A 22543-nucleotide genomic window follows, 5' to 3' on the forward strand; every position below is an offset into this window, starting at 1 on the left:
CCATCTCTCTGAGTGTGGCCTCTGCCAATTTGATGTTTGAATTTGATGTTTTTATCTTTATATTTCTCATATTTTTTACAGGACTTTTATTTCCAAATGTATATATGTTCGGTATTTAAGTTTAATTGGCAAAAGTATGTAGAGCAGAATAAGTTTACTAACTTGTTGGTGATAAGTGTTTATTTTATGATTCTTTTTGCAAGGATAGAAGAGGGATATGGGGAAATTGAGTGAAACACGTCTTAGCGAAGATGAACAATGCACATTGGGGTTACAGAGATGGTTTTGTCGCCTGTGGTTTATGGTAAATTTAGTTTGGGGCTTGAATGTGATTTTGTTGCTAGCTTTGTTTGAATTACCAAGCTACATATGACTGCAATAATTTTCCCTTCCTATCTAAAAAGTAATCTGTCATTTACAAAAGTCTATCTTGACTCACATCACAAATCACAAATGCAAAAATGAACTGCTCACCCATCAGGATAATCTCCCTGCACCCTATTCTTCTGTGGCTGTGTAGTTAATTGCAACTTTGTGTGGTGTGTCTTTTTTCCTCACCAGTTATTTCCTTGTAACATAACATTTAAAAAAAGAATAAAAAGACATATTCAGTTTTCTAATAACCTCTGGAATTCACAGCTAAAGGAAAGGAAATTCCTCAGTTGGTCTGCAAATTAAGGGAGATAAGTGCGACAGGGGCTAGATTGTTGGTGTTTTTTTTTTTTTAATTTTATTTTCTCTTGGCCTTCTGGCCTTCTTTTAAGGGCACCTGCTCTCTGCTTAGTCTCTATGACAATTCAAACTTGGATCTGTTTTCTAATGTGACTTGTTCACCAGGAAGCCTCTTGTGACATGAACAATCTGCCAGGAGCCCACAGTTACCCCAGTTTTTACCAAAGTCACCAGCAAGTGGCCACAATTAGGACATCCTGGTTTGTGAGCCTCATCTGACTCAGACCAATTTCCTAGAAATGAGTTGCTGTCCTCTAAATTCAGCTTTAGTTTATGTCTTCCCAAATATTAGGTCTGGTGTCTCAAGGAACTCTTTTGTTTCTTTGTTAACTTTTCTATTAAAGAAAATCAAGGCCCAAGCTGAAGAACCTCTTCCATTTCTTTTCCTCCTTTCCTTTTCTTTACCTTTTTACTGTTTAACGTCATTGTTAAAACCATGTTCTAATTGCCGGTACATGTCATTTCATCTTGTTAGAATGAAAAATCTACTACTCCCGTTTCAAAGTCCAATACCCCTACTCCACGAACTGATGCGCCCACCCCAGGCAGTAACTCTACTCCCGGATTGAGGACTGTACCTGGAAAACCACCAGGAGTTGACCCTTTGGGTTAGTAAGAAAAAGGTTTTTTCTATATTTTTATGCTTGTTTTTAAGAATTTAAAGCAATTTAAAGAGTACAGTACATTAAAAGTGCTAATGACCAGCATTGCATGGCTGTTAGACAAAGTTACTTAACCTGAACCGAGCACCTGGGACCAACCTTGTCTGGCACATGGTAAGTGTTCAATAGAACAAAGTGAATGAGTGAATTCTGAAGGCTTGAATGACTTTTGAGAATATTAAAATAAGCTCATTTGAACCATAGATTCTATTTTGTGACATGTTTACAAATGTCTTCACTGTTGTTTCCTGTGTTCTTCATTTTTCTTCCATCCGTTTTGGTTTGCAGCCTCAAGCCTAAGGACCCCAATGGCAGTACCTTGTCCATATCCAACTCCATTTGGGATTGTGCCCCATGCTGGAATGAACGGAGAGCTGACCAGCCCCGGAGCGGCCTACGCTGGGCTCCACAACATCTCCCCTCAGATGAGCGCAGCTGCTGCCGCCGCCGCTGCTGCTGCTGCCTATGGGAGATCACCAGTGGTGCGTTTGTGAGCTTCACAAATAATATGTTAGCACACGGAGGATTGTCATGCTTGATTGATTGCGACAGGGTCTCGCTCTGTCACCCAGCCTGGAGTGCAGTGGCATGATCTTGGCTCACTGCAGCCTCTGCCTCCCGGGCTTAAGCGATCCTCCCACCTCAGCCTCTCAAGTAGCTCGGAAAAACAGCATGCGCCACCATGCCCAGCTAATTTTTAAAATTTTCTGTAGAGGCAGGGTTTCACCATGTTGCCCAGTCTGGTCTCGAACTCCTGGCCTCATATGATCTGCCTGCCACAGCCTCCCAAATTGCTAGGATTACAAGCATGAGTCACCATGCCTGGCCTGTCTATTTTTTAATGTAATTTATATAATCTAAGGTATTTAGAGATCTGTGGGTATTTATAAGTTAAGCTACATGTGATTATAATCTTGAGATCCATTTTCTTTTGTAAGGTGAGGAAGTTTCTTTTTTATTTTATATGTCTTTTTAAAAGAATACTAATTTTAAATTTTCCAAAATGATACTAATTTTGGAAATTTCAAACCTACAGAATTAGATCACATAGTATAATGAATGTAATGACTCTTTGGTTCTACCATGAGCTTCAATAATCATTAGTATAATTTTTTAATCTGTGTTCCACCCCCAAGTATGTTACCATTAAATCCTAAACATTGGTTATCATTTCACCAATAAATACTTCTGTATATATCTCTAAAACCTTATTTTTAAAGGATCTATTCTCCCAGGTTTTAGAATAGATTTTGAGAAGGATAAAACAAGTCAAATGTAACTGTGCTTATTTTTGTTGTTTGCTTGGGAAAAATTCTAGGTGGGATTTGATCCACACCATCACATGCGTGTGCCAGCAATACCTCCAAACCTGACAGGCATTCCAGGAGGAAAACCGTGAGTACCTTTTTGCCTCTGTACTCATTGTGTATCAAACTCAGGTCCCTTGCTGGCCCCGTAGACTTAGAGTACCACTAGACAGTGTTGGGGGAGTTCCCATGACTTGTATTTTTTTACCTTGCAAGGTATTTTTCATTTTCTCTTAGCACAAGAAGAGAAGTAATGAAGTGGGGTTTTGCACTGTAAAATTTTGAGCTTTAATATGTAAATGCAAATTGCAGAGACATCTCCAGTAGTCAGGTCTTCTCTACATCTGTTGCAGATTTCAAGGCAATTCTTTGTTCCGAAAGTCTGATTATTATGTGCAAACCTGAATGTTCAAAATTTGAATATGTTGGGAAAAGACATGCCAAACTTCAAAGGCTGAAAGGAAATAAGGGCACTCTTATGCTTAGTTCTGTTTTCAGAAAAGGTGACTTGCTTAGTTGGCTTCTTATACCGTGCTCTGGGCATCTGGAACCTCTGTATTCACAGATTCCTTGAGTTAGGAAAGACAAAACATAACACACCAGTTGTTCTAGCCTTCTCTGAACGGATCTCATTCCAAATACTTTGTTTTAATCTAATGCACCTTTTTATTACTACCTAATCACAATTGTCTCTGCTAATCGGCTTCATCTTCCCAGAAACAAAGATTTTACTATAAAGTAGCACTGGCTGTTTCTTTAAAATCCCAGCTGGCTGCTTTCTCTCACTTCTCCTTTGGGAAGCCTCCCCCGCAGATCCTCCTTGCCTTGTTAGTCACCTGTGTGTGTGCATTTTTCTCATCACTCTTTCTGTGGGCATCCCCTCTGTCACTACACATGCCGTATATGTGCTGCCTCCCCAGTCTCCAGGGCTATCCAGACCTGACCCTCAGTAGCAGCTCAAGGCCCCTTCTCCCAGAGACTTCCCTGGTAGCTTGCCTGCCTTGAGGTATTTTGTCCTTACTGTCCTTCCTGCAAAACTTTCTGTGGCTTAGTGTCTCATTTAGTTATCTAAGATGTCATTTATGTCAGAGCGTTCTGCCCTGACAACCCTATTATCCCTCTTTCCCTTCCTCCCTATTCTTTCCTGTTCTACTACCTTTTTAATGCTTTTTTATAGCCATTATCTGCCTCTCCCTCTTGACTATAAGTTCCATGAAAACAGAACAGAACTTTCTGCTATTCAGTTATAGAAGCGGTCTCACTGCCTAGAATGGTACCTGGTTCATAGTGGTGCTCACGGTATGGATTTATTCAGGGAATGGATATGTGCTGATTTCTTTCTTCTCGGACCTCCCATTGCTTGTTTATTCACTCCCACACACTCAGGCACTTAGTTTTCACCCTGGTGTTAATTGCGTGCCCTCTTCTCCCCACATCCCTTCAGTGTTGCCTAACCTAGACCCTTTCTTTCCATCTGAGGAATCCGAATCTCAGTTCTTCCTTTTGTAGCATATTAATACTTCTCTACAGACTCTATCGTAACCTTCCTTGTTGTATCAAGCACAGTGCTGGCTCCATAGCCAAGTTGCTTGGTAGATATTTGGCTGATTAATAGGGGAGAAAAGACAAATTAGAGTTCCTCAAGAGTTGAAGGTATAAATATCAATTACCATAAAATTCTGTGTACCTGTGTGTGTTTTGCAAATAGTTGTTGACTGACTAACAAGTCTTATTGACCAAGAACTCTGATGTATTTGAAGGTGAAAGTTGGGTCTATTTCAAGCAATGCTAAATAACAAGGTTATACAATTAATCAAATAATGACTCAGATACCTACAAGTTCCATATGAACTTGTGGGGAAAGTGGAAGGGTTCCTTTAGGGAAGAAGTACTATCCGTTTTTTATGGTTACTTCTTAGGTAACCAACAGTTGTACCCAGAGCTACAGCATAACCACTAGAGCAAATGAGATGATGCTTGTTGCCTCAGCTGCTGCTTCAAGGGGCAAGGGGTGTAAGTGTCTTTAAGGAAACACCTTGGCTAGGGGATTTGGACCAGTTAAACCACTGTGGAATCACAGCTGCTCTGACTCAGATGGTGCTTCTGAGTCTTGGGCTGACTTCCCTTCATCAGTTTTGACTTTTGATTTTATAAAATGTTTAAATGTTTAAGATCCTTTAGGGTGGGTTAATGGATTGGAGGATTATTGAGAATTTTTGTTTATGAGAGTGACAGAGTCACATCTACTGCAGTTGGCAAATGACACTTTACCAGGAAAATGACACTACCAAAAAGCATGTGGTGCAATCAACAGAGTATGGTTTTGGGAGTGTGACAGATCCAAGTTTGAATTTAGACTCTGCCAGTTGAACCACTGAGAAGAGTGGCTTTATGCACAATTTCTTTGTGAGCTTCAATCAGCTCATTCATGAATCAGGGATGGCCCCTCCTCAACAAGAAGGATGTGAAGATAGGAAGTAAGATAATATGTTGTGTGTTCATTCATTGCCACATTTGTTACATGGTGGCTGTTTAGTCAACCCCAGCATTATTTCCCTTTCAGCTTTGTCCCAGCATATTATTCATTTTTCAGCTACTTATGTAGTAGGAGGTACATTGTGTTTTAAGGGCAGAAGTGACCCAAGAAGATGGGTCATTGGTGTGTCTTTATGTAACAGAGCGTGAAGATGTATAAAGTTACATTCACTTATATGCATATAGAGATAATATACTTCTATTATAGATTTTTACAGCAGAAATGAATATAACAGTTATGTGGCTCTCCAGATCATAAGATACTGAATTGTGCAATGTTGTCTTGTGCATATTTTTCAAGACAAAACTTTAAGTGTGCTAGAAAATAAAATAAAAAATCACCTGAAGTCTTCCTCCACCATACATACCCACAATGTAACTACCTTTCTCCAGAAAGACTTATAAAAGTTGTGTCTCTGTTCTAATTATTTCACACAATGAATTGCTAGATATGATCAGAAATTATAATTAAATGCATGTTCCAAATTAATAAAATGGTGTTTATTGTATAATTCACATTGAATCCTCTTGTCTGTTCAGGTGAATTAGCAGAGGTTCTACTTCATATGTAGTTGGAATAACAGCATAGTTTAATTTCAACATAAGCCAAAAATGGCCTTTCTCCTTCACCTGCTACTCAAATGAGACTTCTATGGCTAGTGTATAACTATTTGATTAACATCACAGTACTAATTGTATGAGATATGACATGTGAACACAGCAAAAATAAAAGATCTCAGGTTAGTGGATTATAGGCTGCTCACAATTCAGCAATCTGACTCTTTTGCATTGATTTATTTTTATAAAGCAAGATTTTCAAATGAGAATAATGCCTGATACATAGTAAAAACCTTCAACGAGTATTTGTTGGCTAACTCACTGGTCTGTATGCTACTTAGAACCGAATTTTCTATCGTATGTCAATGTAAAATACAATAACCAGACCTCTCATTGTGACCTCAAGGTCGAAGCCCATCTTGTGACACATTGGAAATGTGGAGAAGGTACTGTGTGCGTGAGAGATGAGCACAGCATAACAGAACTGGGCCTCAGAGAGGAGAATGAGGGGAAGGTGGGAAAGCCAGTGACCTTCTTTAAATATGCTGGGTCTTTGTCAAGATGATAATCCATATATAACAAGTTTGACGCACATGTTTTTAAAAAAGCAAATTGCATGTGTCTGGATTGTTCAAAGTGTAGTTATGTCAGGGAGTCCAAGCCTAGCGTTTTCTTCAACTGTCTCTTATTCTCATCGCCATGTTTGTTGGAGAGCCACTCTGCTCGTAGCAGCTTAACCTGTGGTGTGTGTGTTCGTGTTGAGAGGAGTTCAGGTCACTCTATTTCTCTGACTCCCTGCACCCTCTCCCTCCAGCCCTGTATTTCTAGTTATTTGTTTGGCATCTTAGCTAGGGATCTTGAGTGTATGTTACTTGCACCACAAATTCATTATATTCAGAAAGTACTTTTGTAAATTAGGTCCTCTTCTCAGTTTGCCCTTTTTTTGTTAACTACAAGTACCATGTTTCTTTTTTCCTGAGCTCAGAAACTCAGTTACTCTAGCTCCTCCTCAGATCTCATCAATTTAGTCCTACAGGATTTTATATCCATTGTACCTTCTAACTTGTCATCCTTGCCCTTGCCTGGTTCAGGACCCCCAGTACCTCTTACTTAAATTGTTGGAATAATTGTTGTTGTTGTTGTTGTTGTTGTTGTTGTTGTTGTTGTTGTTGTTGTTTGAGAGAGAGTCTCGGTCTGTCACCCACGCTGGAGTGTAGTGGCTCAATCTCAGCTCACTGCAACCTCTGCCTCCTGGGTTCAAATGATTCACATGCCTCAGCCTCCCAAGTAGCTGGGATTACAGGCACATGCGCCACCACGCCTGGCTAATTTTTATGTATTTTTAGTAGACATGAGGTTTCACTGACTGGTCTCCGAACTCCTGACCTCAAGTGATCCATCCCCCTCGGCCTCCCAAAGTGCTGGGATTACAGGCCTGAGCTACCGCGCCCAACAGGAATAATCGTTTTTAATTCCTCCTGTCCATCCTACTCCTTGCTACCAAGTTTATTTTATGAATAGCTTTGCCCAGTAATGGCACACTCCCTTTATCCCTCAAAAATCTCTTCAGTCAATTCTGGTAAGGTCTCAGGCTGGCATTCTGGTCCTTCCCTTTTATAGCATTACATTGATTTAATTATATAGAGATACAGATCTGGTATGTTTTTTCAGACTATGCTTGGCCAGTTCCTCCATCCATCTACTGTGTAGTTATTATTGAATGAATTCCTGGATTAAAACCAATTCAAGGATTTCCCAGCTCATTTTACCTCATCCTTTTGGAACTTTTTTGCTCTCTGCTATTCTTGCTATCTGGAATATTTTTTCCATCTTTCTCTTTACTCGATGGTATCTTTTCATTCTTTAAAAACCCATCTCTATTACCATGTCTGTCTCTCATCCAACATAAACTCTCTTTCCTTTTCAAAACACTTCAGAATACTTTCCATTAGAATGTGACCTGATATTGTAGTCATTTCTGTACTTTTCTCTCATCATGCTAACTAGATTGTTAGTGTCTTGTGGGCAAGACCAGGTGCATTACCTAGTTTTGTATCCTTAGCATGACATTTGCGTCAGAGTATATGGATGGGAGGTACTTAACACATTGTGCATTAAATTAGTTAGAAACAGAGTAGCCCTTTGCACCTTGGTTTCTCTGATTCCTAGCAATGTTGACTTCCCTCATACCTTCCAGGAGTATTTGCTAGTTACATCAAAGAGTTTATCGAAATCTGATAATAAGTATGTACTAGAGCTTTATTATTTCCAGTTCTGAGTGCCTTGTATGTATACTAATAGCAAACAGAGGGCCACATTAATGTCATTAATGAAAGCAGGCTCTTGGAATTCATTTGGACTCTTTGAAAGGACTCTTTCCAGGAACATAGTAGGTACTCACAAAGTGGTTGTTGTTGAGGTGAAGGCTGTCCTGTTGAAGGCCTTGAAGGAAATTGTGTGCCTGGTTTCTTAACTATTTGAAATCTCAGTGCCCTTTAATAACCATTTAGTGATTCTAGACTAGAGAATGAGATGACTTTTCTAATAAATTATCATTAAGAATGTATAACACCATCTAAACTTGGAATAATCTTTCTTTCTCTTCCTTTAAGATTTAGTCTTCATGACCTCCTAATTGCTAAATCAGTTAGCCTTTTTCTCGGTCATCATCCCTCAGAACCTCAGCCGTTCACAAGCGTTACTGCCACCTTCTCCTTGTCTGAACTGAAATCTGGCCGTCTCCTGAGATCATCCCTTCACTTGCAGCCCTATACAGGGTGACCTTTCCATTTCATTCACTGACCTCAGCACCAGCGGTGGGGTTAATAACAGCTGTGGTTGCCACCCCTTCTCCAGCCTCTCCATGAACAGAACTTTTCTACCTGTTGGTGAAAACCTTGCTCCTTTCAGGCTCGTGCCATTGGGCTACCCCCTCTTCCACCTTGTTGGGAGTATTTCCCCAGTGTATTAAAGACTTGATACATGGCTGAGAGTCTTCCACTACCCAGAGGCTGCCATAATCCTGGTTGACTCTGGTATCTACAAAGACAACCCCCCAGTATCTTCATCATGGTCTTGGACCCCCTCATCTCTAGTGAACATCTGCCCTCCTCACCTTCAGTTACCTGTATTTACAGGTTCACAAAGAAGAGCTTATCATCACCCCTGTGTCACCTCCAGATTCTAAGCGTCCCATCCAGTACAACCTACTGTGGCTCCAGTCAGCCAGAGTGCTCCACGTTCTATTTCCAACTTACCACTATCTCCCAGGCTCTAGCCACTGCTTCTCCTCTAGATTACTGTGTAGTCCCCAGACTAGTTGTCTTTCGTTTTGCCACCTACACTCCATTCTTCACCCAGCAATCAGAAGATCATTTGAAGACGTTAACTGAATCATGTCACTTTTTTTGCACAAGTCTCCAGAATAATATCTGTACTCATCACAGCCTATATGGCCCTTTTTAGTTTGGCCTTGCCTGTCCCTTCACTCTTATATCCTATATGCTCTCCACCGAATGCACTCTGGCCTCCTTGCTTCGTTCTGGTCAAGGCCTTTGCATTTGTTGTTCCCTCTGCCTGGCACGTTCCCCATTACTTATTTGTAAGGCCTGTGTCATTCCTTCAGCTCTCCGCGCATATGCTGCCTCTTCAGAGAGGGCCACCTGACTGCCACTGTGTGCTCCCCTACTCTCTTTTATCTGAAAATGTGTGTGTATATTTAATGGTATTTTCCACTGTCTGAGGCTACTTGTTTATATTTATCTGTTACCTGTTTTCCTCTCTAGGATGTAGACTAGTGGAAGGATAGGGACTTTGTCAGTATTGTTCACCTGATTCCCCAGCACCTGATGGTAACTGGAACGTATGAGGCATTTAGGAAGTATTTGCTGAATAAATGAATAATTAGCATGCTTTCTTTCTGGCCTTCGAATTTGCCATATTCCTAATCATCATACTGTCTTCAGACAATTCGTACCCATTCTTTATGTTGCAGCCCTATTGCCATTTTCTCTGTCCTTTTCACTCTGTTAAATTCCTAGACTACCATGCATTGTTCACCGCACTGACCGTCTGACATTTTGATAGTTACTTATGTGCATATCTCACTAATGAATGTGCCCCTCAGGCTGTAATTTCAGGAGAACAAGGTGTGTGCATTTCTTTCTTATTCCATTCTTACCATAATGCTTGGCACACTGGCATACTCAAGAAATATGTGTTAAGTGAATGAATCTTAGTAAATTGTCATGTGATTGAACATCTTCTCCCCCTTTCTATTTTATTATCTCTGCTAATAATCTACTTCCATAACTACTCTGGCCGGAGATTCCTTAAATGTCCACATTCTTTGGGATTCTGTATCTGGTCTGCTTTTCACTGCATGATCTGCTCTGGGATTCTTCTTTCTGTCCCCTTAGCTTCAGCCATCACTTCTTTATGGATGATTTCTAACCTGACCTCTCTCCTGAATCACAGCTGTTTGGATTTCTGCCCTGAAGTTCAAGAAAACCAATTCCTTCACCTCCCCATAGGTGTACCCTTGAGTTATGCTTTCCTGTCATCTTTACTAGGTAATGCAGTCTACCTAGTCACCCAGGTTCTTAGCCCTAGGGTCCTCTTCAGCATCTCTCTCTCAGGTCACACATAAAGTGTATCTCCAAGTCCTATTGATTTGATGCAAGAAACGTCTTCTGTCCATTGGCTTCCTAGCTTCCCACCTCCTTCCCCTCCAGCAAGTCTCACATACTGTGTTCTTCTACAACGCTCTGTAGTCTGTGGAGGAAGTAAAAGCCCGCCACTGTCTAGTGCCCTTATCTTCCACAGCCACAATGCATGCTTCATTTTTTGTGGGAGCATTCAGGTAGTTGAGGACCATTCATTAATGGACTGAATTTTGATGAACATGGCCAGCCTGTAAATTTTTGCATTAAGGAACGATAAACTGTTTTAATTTAATTCTACAACTTCCGCAGTTTGATCCAGCTTCCTGTCCTTTACGCACCCACAATGCTTTCCCGTGGTATGTCTTTTGTAAACTATTTTCCATAAGCAGAGCAGATTCCCAAGCTCCGTGCCCAAGTAGAGTAGCATCTTTTCCAAAATGGGCTGTTGCCTATGATAGTCCCCAAGATAGGCCCAGCTGCCTCCTGCCTGCCACTGGCGTCTTCTACTTCCAGAAACCTAACATGCGTCACAACAGCCTCACTCGTCCCTTCCTGACTTCAATGCCCTAAAAATAAAAATGAGTCTGTTGGGGGAGACGCTCTTACTTAAGTTGCATTTTAGGACCAAATGCTTTTACCACCTGAGGGCTTTCCCTGGAAATGAACTGGAGATGGAACTGCCAAGAGATACTCACAGGTGGGTCTTTGGGGCTGTCAGGATGCTTTTTTAGGTTCTCATTCCATTTGGATTGACTAGGATTTGTGATTGTCAAGTCTGATCAAGGTTTTAAAATAGGGCTTTATCTTTTTTTTTTTTTTTTTGGCACATCTGTCATTTCAACATCTAAGCCTAGAGGCTCTTAACTCCTTAAAGCTTCCTGATTTTGGCCTACTCATCTCCCTTAGTAAGTCCCTTGCCGGGAATGAATCGATCTATAGGCGAGGTCTCATCACAGGCCTCTAATTCATCCAAAGGAGAAGGCAATGCAGGTTTGTAGAGCATCCCTGAAAGGTGGCTACTGCACTTGACGGTGGTTATCTCATTTAATTCTGTGAGGTATAGGTAGTGTTCTCTTCATTTGAGAGGCTGGAACTGCAGTTTAGAGATTCTAAGTAACTACTGATGTCCCACAGCAGCTTGTACAGAGTCAGCCTGAGATCTGGCCCTGTAGCAGCCTAGCTGTATGATTCTGGAAATTATGTTCTTTACACTGTATGGACAAATTCGATTTGTTCGTAAATCACAAGTGGCACTGAAGGTGTTTTATTTCTCATCTCATTACACTGAACAGTTAAGTGACTTTTTTTTTACATTCCCCTCTTTCTTTTTTTCTCTCCATTGCCTTAGAGCGTACTCCTTCCATGTTAGCGCAGATGGTCAGATGCAGCCTGTCCCTTTTCCCCCCGACGCCCTCATCGGACCTGGAATCCCCCGGCATGCTCGCCAGATCAACACCCTCAACCACGGGGAGGTGGTGTGCGCGGTGACCATCAGCAACCCCACGAGACACGTGTACACGGGTGGGAAGGGCTGCGTCAAGGTCTGGGACATCAGCCACCCAGGCAATAAGAGTCCTGTCTCCCAGCTCGACTGTCTGGTGAGTGAACATGGATGAACAAGACTTAGACTTTCATTCAGAAAACAGGAGGGGCTGATGAGAGAACTGTATGTATGAGCAACACCACACAGTATTGATCCCAGGTGGATAGTTGCTCTTCTGGGGACTGCAATCTTTCACTTGGAGGTGTGTCTTTTGCTTCCTAGACACACAGTGATCTAGTTCTTCATGTGTGGCATGTGCACCATACTGATTTCATTAACTCTGCCTCCCATGGGAAAAGGCAAACCACTTGTTTTCCTCTCTGATGGTTAAGCAAACTAAGAGCCCGTACAGTGACTATGAGTGTGCCCCTAAATATCATCTGTCACATGTAAAGAGTAACTTACTGCCTCATGTGGCAAATACTAGATAGCCCCTCAGCTGCTTCATTGGCCTTTGCCCTTGAGTTCCTTAGGAAATGTCAGTTTAGTAGAATTTTTGCTATAGCATGAGGCTACATCAGTTGAACATAATTAAATATACATAAGATTCCCATAACCTCATGAGCTAGGAGGAACTTTTTTTTTTCTGTAACTTAACACTCCATGATCAAGTCTTGCCTCTGGTGCAGCTTTCATCAAATGCATGATGCCCTTTAGTCACGTAATGCAGGCCCAGGCAAAAGGAACAGACTGCCAGGGATCTACCCCCTGAAACTTTCTTGACATCGGTAGCAGGACCTTTCAACAGCAGAACTGAGCCTGAGTCTACCAAGGTTCCAAGTTTGGATACTCCAAGGCTGTGAGAGCTCCTGCATTAGTGTACATGTGTATCTGTGCGTGCAAATGATGCAAGCAGTTGGTTAATTTGGTGGTGGTGGGAGTGGGTCTAGAGCTTTGCATTTTGATGCTAATTAAGATTAAATATCTCAGTACTACATTTTGTAGATCAAGTTTAAGTACTTCCCTAATTTCATGTAATTTTCTAGCATTAATCCACTTTATCATTGTCATAAGTATAAATGGCTCATTAAACCAGGAGGGAACACAATACTTTTATGGATTTCTGCTCTCATGTTAATGCTGTTTTCCTTTCCTCATGAGTAATCTCTTGATGGTTTTTGTCTCTACAGAACAGGGATAACTACATCCGTTCCTGCAGATTGCTCCCTGATGGTCGCACCCTAATTGTTGGAGGGGAAGCCAGTACTTTGTCCATTTGGGACCTGGCGGCTCCAACCCCGCGCATCAAGGCAGAGCTGACGTCCTCGGCCCCCGCCTGCTACGCCCTGGCCATCAGCCCCGATTCCAAGGTCTGCTTCTCATGCTGCAGCGACGGCAACATCGCTGTGTGGGATCTGCACAACCAGACCTTGGTGAGGTAGGTTAGCAGGATCTGTTACCAGGTTGTGAGGAGGAGCCGATTTTACCATATTTTCCCAAAGTGCTGTGTATATAGGTATGGGTGTGTGTGTGTGTGTGTGTGTGTGTGTGTAAAGAGATACAATTATCTTACTAAAAATTGTTCAGAACAGGTCCATTTTAAGATGTTAAAAATAAATTATCAGTGTGAAAATCTTGTTTTCTGTAGTACTTGAACTTCATAAAATGAGGTCTTTTTTCCTTCCTTGACTTATACTAAAGCATCACCAATTTGTTTTAATAAAATGAGGTCACTTTGACATAATTAATGTACATAAAGTTTCCATGACCCCATGAGCTCCATGGACATCTGTAATTTGCCATCTGTGCTTGCTAAGAAACGATTATTATTGATAGAGCCCCATTGAGAAGATTCACAGTGTATGGTACTGTCTTGAGTGCCATACACATCTAACAGGTTCATTCCTTCAGCAGATATTTAGCAACTCCCATGGGCCTATGCACTGTATTGGGTGCAACTCACTCTGAAATGGTCTAGATTATCTGTTGTCCCACCTTTGAGGTTGGATAGATATAACTTTACAAATGAGATTATAAAAGATTGGTGTTGGTAGATGGGAAAAGCTCTGAAATGATTTTCTAGGTGTCAATACCTAAGAGATTAGCAAGCAAGTAGAATGATCAGCTACAGGTATGAAAAGGTTGTAACCAGAGGTAGCTACAAGTCAGGTGTGTAAAAGAAGAAGGCTTTACTATCTGTTATTTCAAAGTACTGAAACCTATAGATCCCAAAACAAATCATCACTTTCATTGCTTATCAGGCAGCCTCTTATGAGAAGCTGCTTCTAACCCTGTTCTCTCCTGGTGACCTTGGTACGTTTTGCCATGAGTGATTCCTGGGCCAGTAGTTCACACTGAGTGTCTTTCCAGGTGCCTTACTTGAGAGCCTCGCCTTCCGTCTTGCACAGCCACCCACAGACACATTGCTGCTCACTGGCAGGACTGGTCCTGTCGTTCCCTGTGCCATCCCCAGTCCTTTTTTAAAGGGAAAATTAAATTCTCTTTCCCTCATACCACAGTGATAGAATAGGTCTCAGAATATATCTTTAGTTAGTTCATATATGTGTAGGTGTGTTTTCTTTTGTTTATTTCAGAGATTTTTTCCCATTAGTAATATCAGTCATGTTTTCATGAAAAAGTAATTTGAAGAATTCCTAAGTATTCAAAACCAAGCAAAAAGTACAGGACATGTGGCATCTCTTTGTATATGCTTTGTTATTACTTTGAATAATTAGAAACCATAATAAACCAAAATGAAATCTACAAATAAGGCCTGCATTGAAATTGAATCATCAAGGAATTCTAAATTGATTTTAACTAAAAGCTAACTTTTCAAGGGCTTTCCCTCCATTTTGACATTTTCAGGCAATTCCAGGGCCACACAGATGGAGCCAGCTGTATTGACATTTCTAATGATGGCACCAAGCTCTGGACAGGTGGTTTGGACAACACGGTCAGGTCCTGGGACCTGCGCGAGGGGCGGCAGCTGCAGCAGCACGACTTCACCTCCCAGGTATGATCCGTGGCTGAGGCATTTTAAAGATACGATTTTAGGCTGAGGTGGGCAGATCACCAGGTCAGGGAATCGAGACCATCCTGGCCAACATGGTGAAACCCCATCTCTACTAAAAGTACAAAAATTAGCTGGGCATGGTGGCATGTGCCTGTAGTCCCAGCTACTTGGGAGGCTGTGGCAGGAGAATCGCTTGAATGCGGGAGGCAGTGGTTGCACTGAGCTGAGATTTTGCCACTGCACTGCAGCCTGGCGACAGAGCAAGACTCTGTCTGAAAAAAAAAAAAAAAAAAAAAAAATGATACGGTTTTATGAAACATATCACCTACTGAAAGAAGAGGCAGTTCACTTACCATGTGATGATGTCACTTTTGACTCTGGATTAACCACTTTGAGGTCTCACTACTTTGAAATCACCCATTTGACTTTGGTTCTCCCCTGTACAATTCAAATTATCTTGATTTTCTTCATAATTTAAGTAGTATCTACAGAAGAGATAGTACCTCCCAGATAAAAGAAGCGTGTCCACTGTGGCCACTGTCACCATCACCTGTTTTAATTCTAGATCTTTTCTCTGGGCTACTGCCCAACTGGAGAGTGGCTTGCAGTGGGGATGGAGAACAGCAATGTGGAAGTTTTGCATGTCACCAAGCCAGACAAATACCAACTACATCTTCATGAGAGCTGTGTGCTGTCACTCAAGTTTGCCCATTGTGGTAAGCAAGCACCTTTTGTCCATTTTCTATCAACCAGAATTGCTCCTTCCCCCTTCCTGTGTTTTTATTTCCAAGTCGAATCCTTGAGTTCATTACCATGCCCGTCTTCAGAATTCTATTACTTCCTGATACATGCCTGCTTCCCCAACAACATGTAATTTTCTGGCATTAATCCACTTTAACCTTAAGGATTAGTGACTCATTAAATCCAGAAAGATAGGCTTTATTTTTGAAGTGAAAGTTATTTTTTACAAATGGATGAGTTTTCTGTTAATAGTTTGGTGTTCTATAAAGCAAATCTTGGTGTCTGACAGAGTAACACAAACATTGCCTTTTTCAAAACCCTTTACCTATAGGCAAATGGTTTGTAAGCACTGGAAAGGACAACCTTCTGAATGCCTGGAGAACACCTTATGGGGCCAGTATATTCCAGGTAACATGGAACTTGTTAACTACCACTTATGTTTGTTTAATCAAACTCTCTGTGCATTTTCTCAGATTAATAATGTGCAGAAGTGTCCTGGGAGGTCAGAGCTAGTATTATGCACATTGTACAGAGAAGGAAACTGTGTCCAAGGGGAGGTTAAGTGTCACAGCAAAGCCGTGGAGCTGGGGATAGTCCCCAGTGTTCTGAGCTCAGAGCCAGTGCTGTGCCTGATTCAGTGCTCACTGTTGCTTCATCATCAGTCCCTTTTTGGAGTAGAGGTTTTATGTCTTCTGGGAATTTTGTACATGTATGTCTTTTTTAATTTTTAATTTTAAAAGTTGAGCATTTTGCTTAAATACACTCTTGTTAGTAGTAGTAGTTTTTTTATTTTATTTTTTCCAAAGAAGCGTGTTATGGAAAAGTTTGATAAAAATCAGTTTTATAAACTTTTATTTTCCCTATTGACTCAGTGGAACTTTGTGTAGCTTGTGAAATTATTTGTAGAAGGACCAAATTGTAGACATAGTACACATATATGCACGTGTGCACACACATGCTCTCCTCCTCTCTCCTACTGGTATGTGAGAATTTCACAGGCAAGGTGAAAGACTTGCCTTTATTAACCTTCTATATTTAGGATGTTATTTCCTAGTGTTCTTTTTTACAAGCAATATAATAGACTTGCAGTTTTCTTGACCAAGTGGTATTATCATAAAGTAGATTAATTCCATCGAATCCAAAATAGTATGCAAGATAATCAGTAGGACAAAAAACGCCAATTGTTGCAGTCATGAAGCTTAGAATTTAATACAGCATTTTTCATATCATGGATTATCACTTGTTAGATAGCCCCAACTGCGCTTTAAAAAAAAAGTAGTACATTTTTTATCGTAAGCATAAGTACTATGTCTTTAAGTTTTTAAAGTATTCAGTCCTGGTTAAAATCCTGTGTTGTTTTCATTTTAAATGAGCACAGTTTAGTTAAAAGTTAACATTGAATCCTTCATACTACAGTTGAATTTGGTATACAAAATTCTATGGCATGTTTTTAACTGTTGAACCTCTCCCCTCTCGCAAATTTGTGTTACATTTTTACAGTGGGAACATTAGGCTTTTTACTAGGAATATTTTTACATTCTTTTTTTTTTTTTAAATGTATTCTCAGTGCCATTTCTCATATCTGATCTCACTGAACTCTGCTGCATCCCTCTGAGGTGGTAGACAGGTAAAATGTCTACCTGTTTGCTATTGTAAGGAAACTGAGGTGCAGACAGGTTAAGTGACCTGTGCCGTGTTCCACAGCTCAACCTGACTCCAAGCCATCTGTTTGAAGTTGAGGGTTTTTCATACCAGTAACGCCCCGTCTTAATGGTAGAATAGGGTTTGAAATAAGGTCTTGCTTTGCCAGCAGAGGTGCTCATGCCATTGGCTTGCCTGCCTACCTGATGTCCCCAGGACAGAAGCCTCCTGACTGACCTGGTGAGGTGTCGCCAAGGGTGGATCCGATCCACCTCTGCCATTTTAAGAAAGTGCCACGTGGTGGCTCATGCCTGTAATCTCAGGCATAATTTGGGAGGCCAAGGCAAGAGGATCTCTTGAGCCCAGGAGTTCGAGACCAGCCTGGGCAACTTAGTGAGACCCTCTCTCTACAAAAAAAGTTAAAAAATGAGGTGTGATTGGACACACCAGTGTCGTAGTCCCAGCATCTCAGGAGACTGAGGTGGAAGGATTGCTTGAGCTCAGAAGGTCGAGGCTACAGTGAGCCATGGTCACACCACTGCACTGCAGCCTGAGTGACTGAGGGAGACCCTGTCTTATTAAAAAAAAAAAAGAAAAAGCAGCAATACTGTCCATGACCACCTTTCACCTTTCCTTGACTGGGCTTCTGTTTGGTCAAGGAGCACATTACATTTGCATTTGCTCTAAGTCCTCCATACTCATGGGATTTTCTTTCAGTATTTAACATTTTTGATTATATGTTTCTTTCCTAGTCCAAAGAATCCTCATCGGTGCTTAGCTGTGACATCTCCGTGGACGACAAATACATTGTCACTGGCTCTGGGGATAAGAAGGCCACAGTTTATGAAGTTATTTATTAAAGACAAATCTTCATGCAGACTGGACTTCTCCTCCTGGTAGCACTTTGCTCTGTCATCCTTTTTGTTCACCCCCCATCCCCGCATCTAAAACCAAGGATTTCAGATACTCATTGCAGTTGTGGAGTTTAATCCCCTTTCTTAACCTCACTTCCCACTTGCTATTGAATTGTGAATAGTCATTAAAAACCTGTGATACCAAATCTTCAGCTGTCTACTTGGAAGAACATGGAATAAGCATACTTAACAGTGAAAAGAATCTTTAATTATGTATTATATCTGTAATATATTTATTTTGTTTAAAGAAGGCTTTCTAACAATGACTGACTAAATAAAGCTGTCTGCTCCTGCATTGATAATGAAGGTGCGTTGTATTTGATACCCCTCCCCCCCTTTTTTTGGCAAAGGAGGGGAAAGGAAGGTTTAAAATAATTGATTTAAAATGTCACTAAGTGTAGACTGATGACTGTATAGAGATGTGAAATGTATAATTACACATGGAAGCAATATGTTGCTGTGTTGTTATTAGGTTTTTTTGTTTTTGTTTTCTACATCTTTTAAAGACTTTTGGAAATTTGGCTGAACAATTAGAACACAACAGGCCAACTCATACTCATTTGGATCTATTTAGACAACGTTAACCAATATATCTATAGCTTTAGGTTATATTCGATAAAAGTAATTGGACTTTTTTTCTTTTTTTGACTCGTTGACAAGTGTCTTTGTAATATGTTTTTAGTTCCCTTTTTTTGTTGTATTATAGGCAGATGAACAAATTAAATTTGGCCTCAAAGAGAGAACTTACTCCCTTCTGGATATTTTTGCCACATTTCTTTGCAAAAGGAGATATATATATCTTTAGTCAGTTTTGTTGTTATGAGAAATTATGGGTTATTTTGTGGCATGCTCTTTGGGAGCTGCACAGTTATGGGGAGGACTCCCACTGCTGTGCAAGTTAAGTCTTTTACAAAACAAGGACAGCAGAGGAGGGTTTGCAGAGACCTCCCTCTGAAAAACACAAAGAATGGACTCTCTCCTGGGATGAGGACTTGCTTTCTTTACCTCCGGTTCTTTCCATGTCTTAGTTGGATGTCCCTGAAATGGACACAGGCTGTGCCATTGTGCCAGAAACATTGTGTTATCTTTTATGTTGTTGTTGTTGCTGTTAAACTATAATATGTGACTTCTTTTTTTATTATTTTTTGTTTGAATGCTTTAAAAATCTTTTAAGTCTGTGGATCTGCTGATGTACAGTGCCTTTGCTGCTATGGATCAAAATCAAAAGAACCGTGTAGATATACTTTATTGTATAAGTAGAAAATTACTTAATTTCATACTAGAAATGGATGGATGCTGCAAGTTGAAATGGACTGTCCATTGACGTTCCTAATGTGGTAGCAGAAAAAAAAATGGTGTCTTAAGTGCTTAGTGTTTGATGTCATTAACAGTTTCGTAAAACTCTACAGTGTAGAAAGATTTTGATACTAAACTGTGCGTTGTACATAGTTCTAATGCATTGTATTGACCACCAGTACTTCTATAATGGTAGATTGTTTGTGAATTCAGACTTTTAAGCATTAAACATAAATAACTTCTAGTATGCTTATTTTTCTAATTCTTTGTCTTGATGACATTAGTTTATTTTTTATCTTTGGCTGTGCCACTCCTACAGAGTAAAAATGCCTACTTTTTTCAAGGGAGATTGTTGTTAAAGTAAAGTGGTTTTTTTTTTGTTGTTAAAGTAATGTGGGTTTTTTTCACTGTTGCTATTTTTGTTTTGGTTTTGTCTTTACTTGAGAGGAGCTAGAAAAGGTAGGTGATAGAAGTTAACAGTGACCAGTTGGTGCTAAATATTTATTGAGTACCTCTTTGATTTATAAAAATACTGCTTACCAAAAGGTTATCATGTCCCTCAAACCCTTGATGCTTTAGAGCTATGCTGTTCAATATGGTTACCCTAGGCATTTGTGGCTCTTTAAATTTATTAAAGTTAAATAAAACTAGAAATCTAATTTACCAGTCACACAAACTACATTTCAAGTGTCAAGTAGCCACATGTGGCTAATGGCTACTGTATTGGACTGGACACATCAACACGGGCTTTAAGTTAGCCAATGTAAACCATTGCCAGCCATTTGGATTTGGGAAGCATTTCTAGCATAACACACTGAGGTCTTTACACCAGGCTTCTTGGGCTGCTACTGGTTGGGTGTATGAAGATTCAGTATAAAGAGGAGTTTAAGAATTCTAAAGTGCTGGGACTCAAAAATCCGACATTTTAAGGTTCTACTAAGTAGGAGGATTGGAAGCCCCACAGTAGTCTGGAGGGATCATCTATAAGAGATACTTCGGTTGCTGAGTTAAGTACAGTATTCATCAATTGGACTGGAAGCCGCACTTCCATTGTGATACCATGTGCGTTGTTACATCAGATGATGACACACAAGTCATTGAAAGCTGGCTGAAAAATTAAAAACCATAAAAAACATGGGGGTAAGTGATCATCTTCAAAGATGTGTCCCTAGACAGGATGATGGAGTTTATGTTGGACTGGGAAGGAATAATCTTCAATATCTGCTATGTACAGAGCACTGTACTGGCTTATATTACATATTTTATATATATATATGTATTATGTATATATAATATATACATACAGTATTAGCCACCTACCCATTATCTCAGGTTTTTCACAGCTTGTGTACCTATGTGGTCCAAAGATTTGGAAACCCTAAGGGAAAAGCAAGTCTGAGGAAGGTACTAATGCATCGAGTATATTTGTACACACTGGAAGACTGGGGGCATCTGGAGTAAGAGGGAGGTGATTATCTAGGTAAGGCACAGAGCAGAGTTGTCCATGTGGACCGACACAGTGGACCACACATTGTCCTAATAACATCTGAGCTCTGGGTGGCTTTGGAGAGGAAAAGCTGGTGATCCCTCATAGAGTGGCAATCCCAGGGTCTGGACGGCAGCATCACCTGGCCTCCGAGAGCTTGGATTCCCCTCCCCACATGAGACACTGCATCCCCTTCCCCACAGCAGGGATTGTGTGAACTTTCTCCTCTAGTGCCCAGCTATATATAGTAGTAGCATATATATATATAGTAGTAATCTTTGCTGAATTGGGCAGATTAGGAGGGTAGTGAGCATAGAAATGTAAGTTCTTCCCACTTTTAAAGTATTCCTCCATTAATTCTTGTGTAACCTTATTAAAAATGTTTAAAAGATGAGAGAGCTTTGGAGTAAAATAGCTTTGGCACAAAAGTATGACATGCACAGTGCACCTCTAGAAGGTGGAACGTGCCTGTCTCAAGGGGTTGGAATTCCTTTTGGGTATCTGATGGGTGAAGTCTGTGATGCCTTTAGTTATCTTTAGAGAAATCCAAAACATTGGCTGTTGAATGGAATAAAAAACTGAGATGAATGCATAGATTTAACTTTTTTAGACAAGTGGGCATCTATTTCCTTTCATTGCTAATGTATTACCAAATTAAATTTTTATGTCTATATATAAAGCTCAGCCCTGGCTTGATGTGCACAGTCTTGATGTTCTTGATGTTGTAATTATAATGTTAAAAGTAATTGCTTAAACTTGGTTTTTAGGTTACCATAGTTTTTGCTTCAAATGTAGTCTTGCAGAGTCTGAAGAAGAACAAAGATGGGAATCTCCCTGAACCAGGGAAAGCTTAGTTTCAATGAGAGAAGACAGCAGAACTCTCAGGACACTACAAGGAAACCCAGAGTAAAGAAGGCATCATGACCTTCCTAAGATTGGCGGGTCAAATGGAGAGTGACAGAACCTAAGTCCTTAGAGTATTTATGGATACACACCTTGCTTTGGGCCACTCTTTAGCAATATGGCTTCATAGTCTGAGGTGCAAGAGATCCAGCCTTGTCCTAAAACAGTGTATGTTGGAACCTTAGCTGCAGCCTCAGAATACCTGCAAGTGGTTGGAAATTACACAGCCTTGGGATATCCAAAAACTTGGTTTCAAACCATCACACACAGCCATGTAATTCTGGGTTCCTGCAGCCAAAAGCAGGGGAAATTGATGTTCTTCAGCCAGAAGTAGTATTCTGGATAGAGGTGCTGTGCGCATGCTAGCCTTATGAATATCCTCAACTGTCACCTCATCTACTTCTAGACGTGCCTCAATCTGGACAGTTTTACAGTTGTGCTGTCCTAGAAGCAAAGTGTCCAACTTAAGGTATTTGTTGATTGATATTTTTGACAGTTTTATGGAGATTTGTTCTGAGATTCCGTGTCCAGCGTTGAGTAAGCAATTACAAAATTATGAAGATGTCAGTGCCAAAAAAATTATTTATTTGATATTCTTGGATGCTCAT

At 40.5% G+C, this 22543-nt stretch overlaps 1 protein-coding gene across 30 annotated transcripts in view; it reads left to right on the top strand.

Annotated features, from left to right (window-relative positions):
- LOC101153990 (transducin-like enhancer protein 4) overlaps nt 1-19793 on the top strand; it is a 154881-nt gene extending 135088 nt beyond the window's left edge. For 16 of the 30 annotated variants that reach the window (XM_063696477.1, XM_063696479.1, XM_031014593.3 and 13 more), the window contains 10 exons: nt 209-304; nt 1208-1340; nt 1683-1876; nt 2713-2789; nt 11807-12056; nt 13132-13379; nt 14807-14954; nt 15520-15670; nt 16027-16103; nt 18089-19793. In XM_063696477.1, coding sequence (XP_063552547.1) covers nt 209-304; nt 1208-1340; nt 1683-1876; nt 2713-2789; nt 11807-12056; nt 13132-13379; nt 14807-14954; nt 15520-15670; nt 16027-16103; nt 18089-18196 — 1482 coding nt within the window. In that variant the 3' untranslated portion in view covers nt 18197-19793. The remainder of the gene's footprint in view (nt 1-208; nt 305-1207; nt 1341-1682; nt 1877-2712; nt 2790-11806; nt 12057-13131; nt 13380-14806; nt 14955-15519; nt 15671-16026; nt 16104-18088) is intronic. The other 14 variants (XM_063696485.1, XM_063696486.1, XM_031014601.3 and 11 more) reach the window with 1 other exon arrangement.
- The last annotated feature ends 2750 nt before the right edge of the window (nt 19794-22543 follow it).

Source organism: Gorilla gorilla, chromosome 13 (assembly GCF_029281585.2).
Source record: "Gorilla gorilla gorilla isolate KB3781 chromosome 13, NHGRI_mGorGor1-v2.1_pri, whole genome shotgun sequence".
Taxonomy (NCBI): domain Eukaryota; kingdom Metazoa; phylum Chordata; class Mammalia; order Primates; family Hominidae; genus Gorilla; species Gorilla gorilla.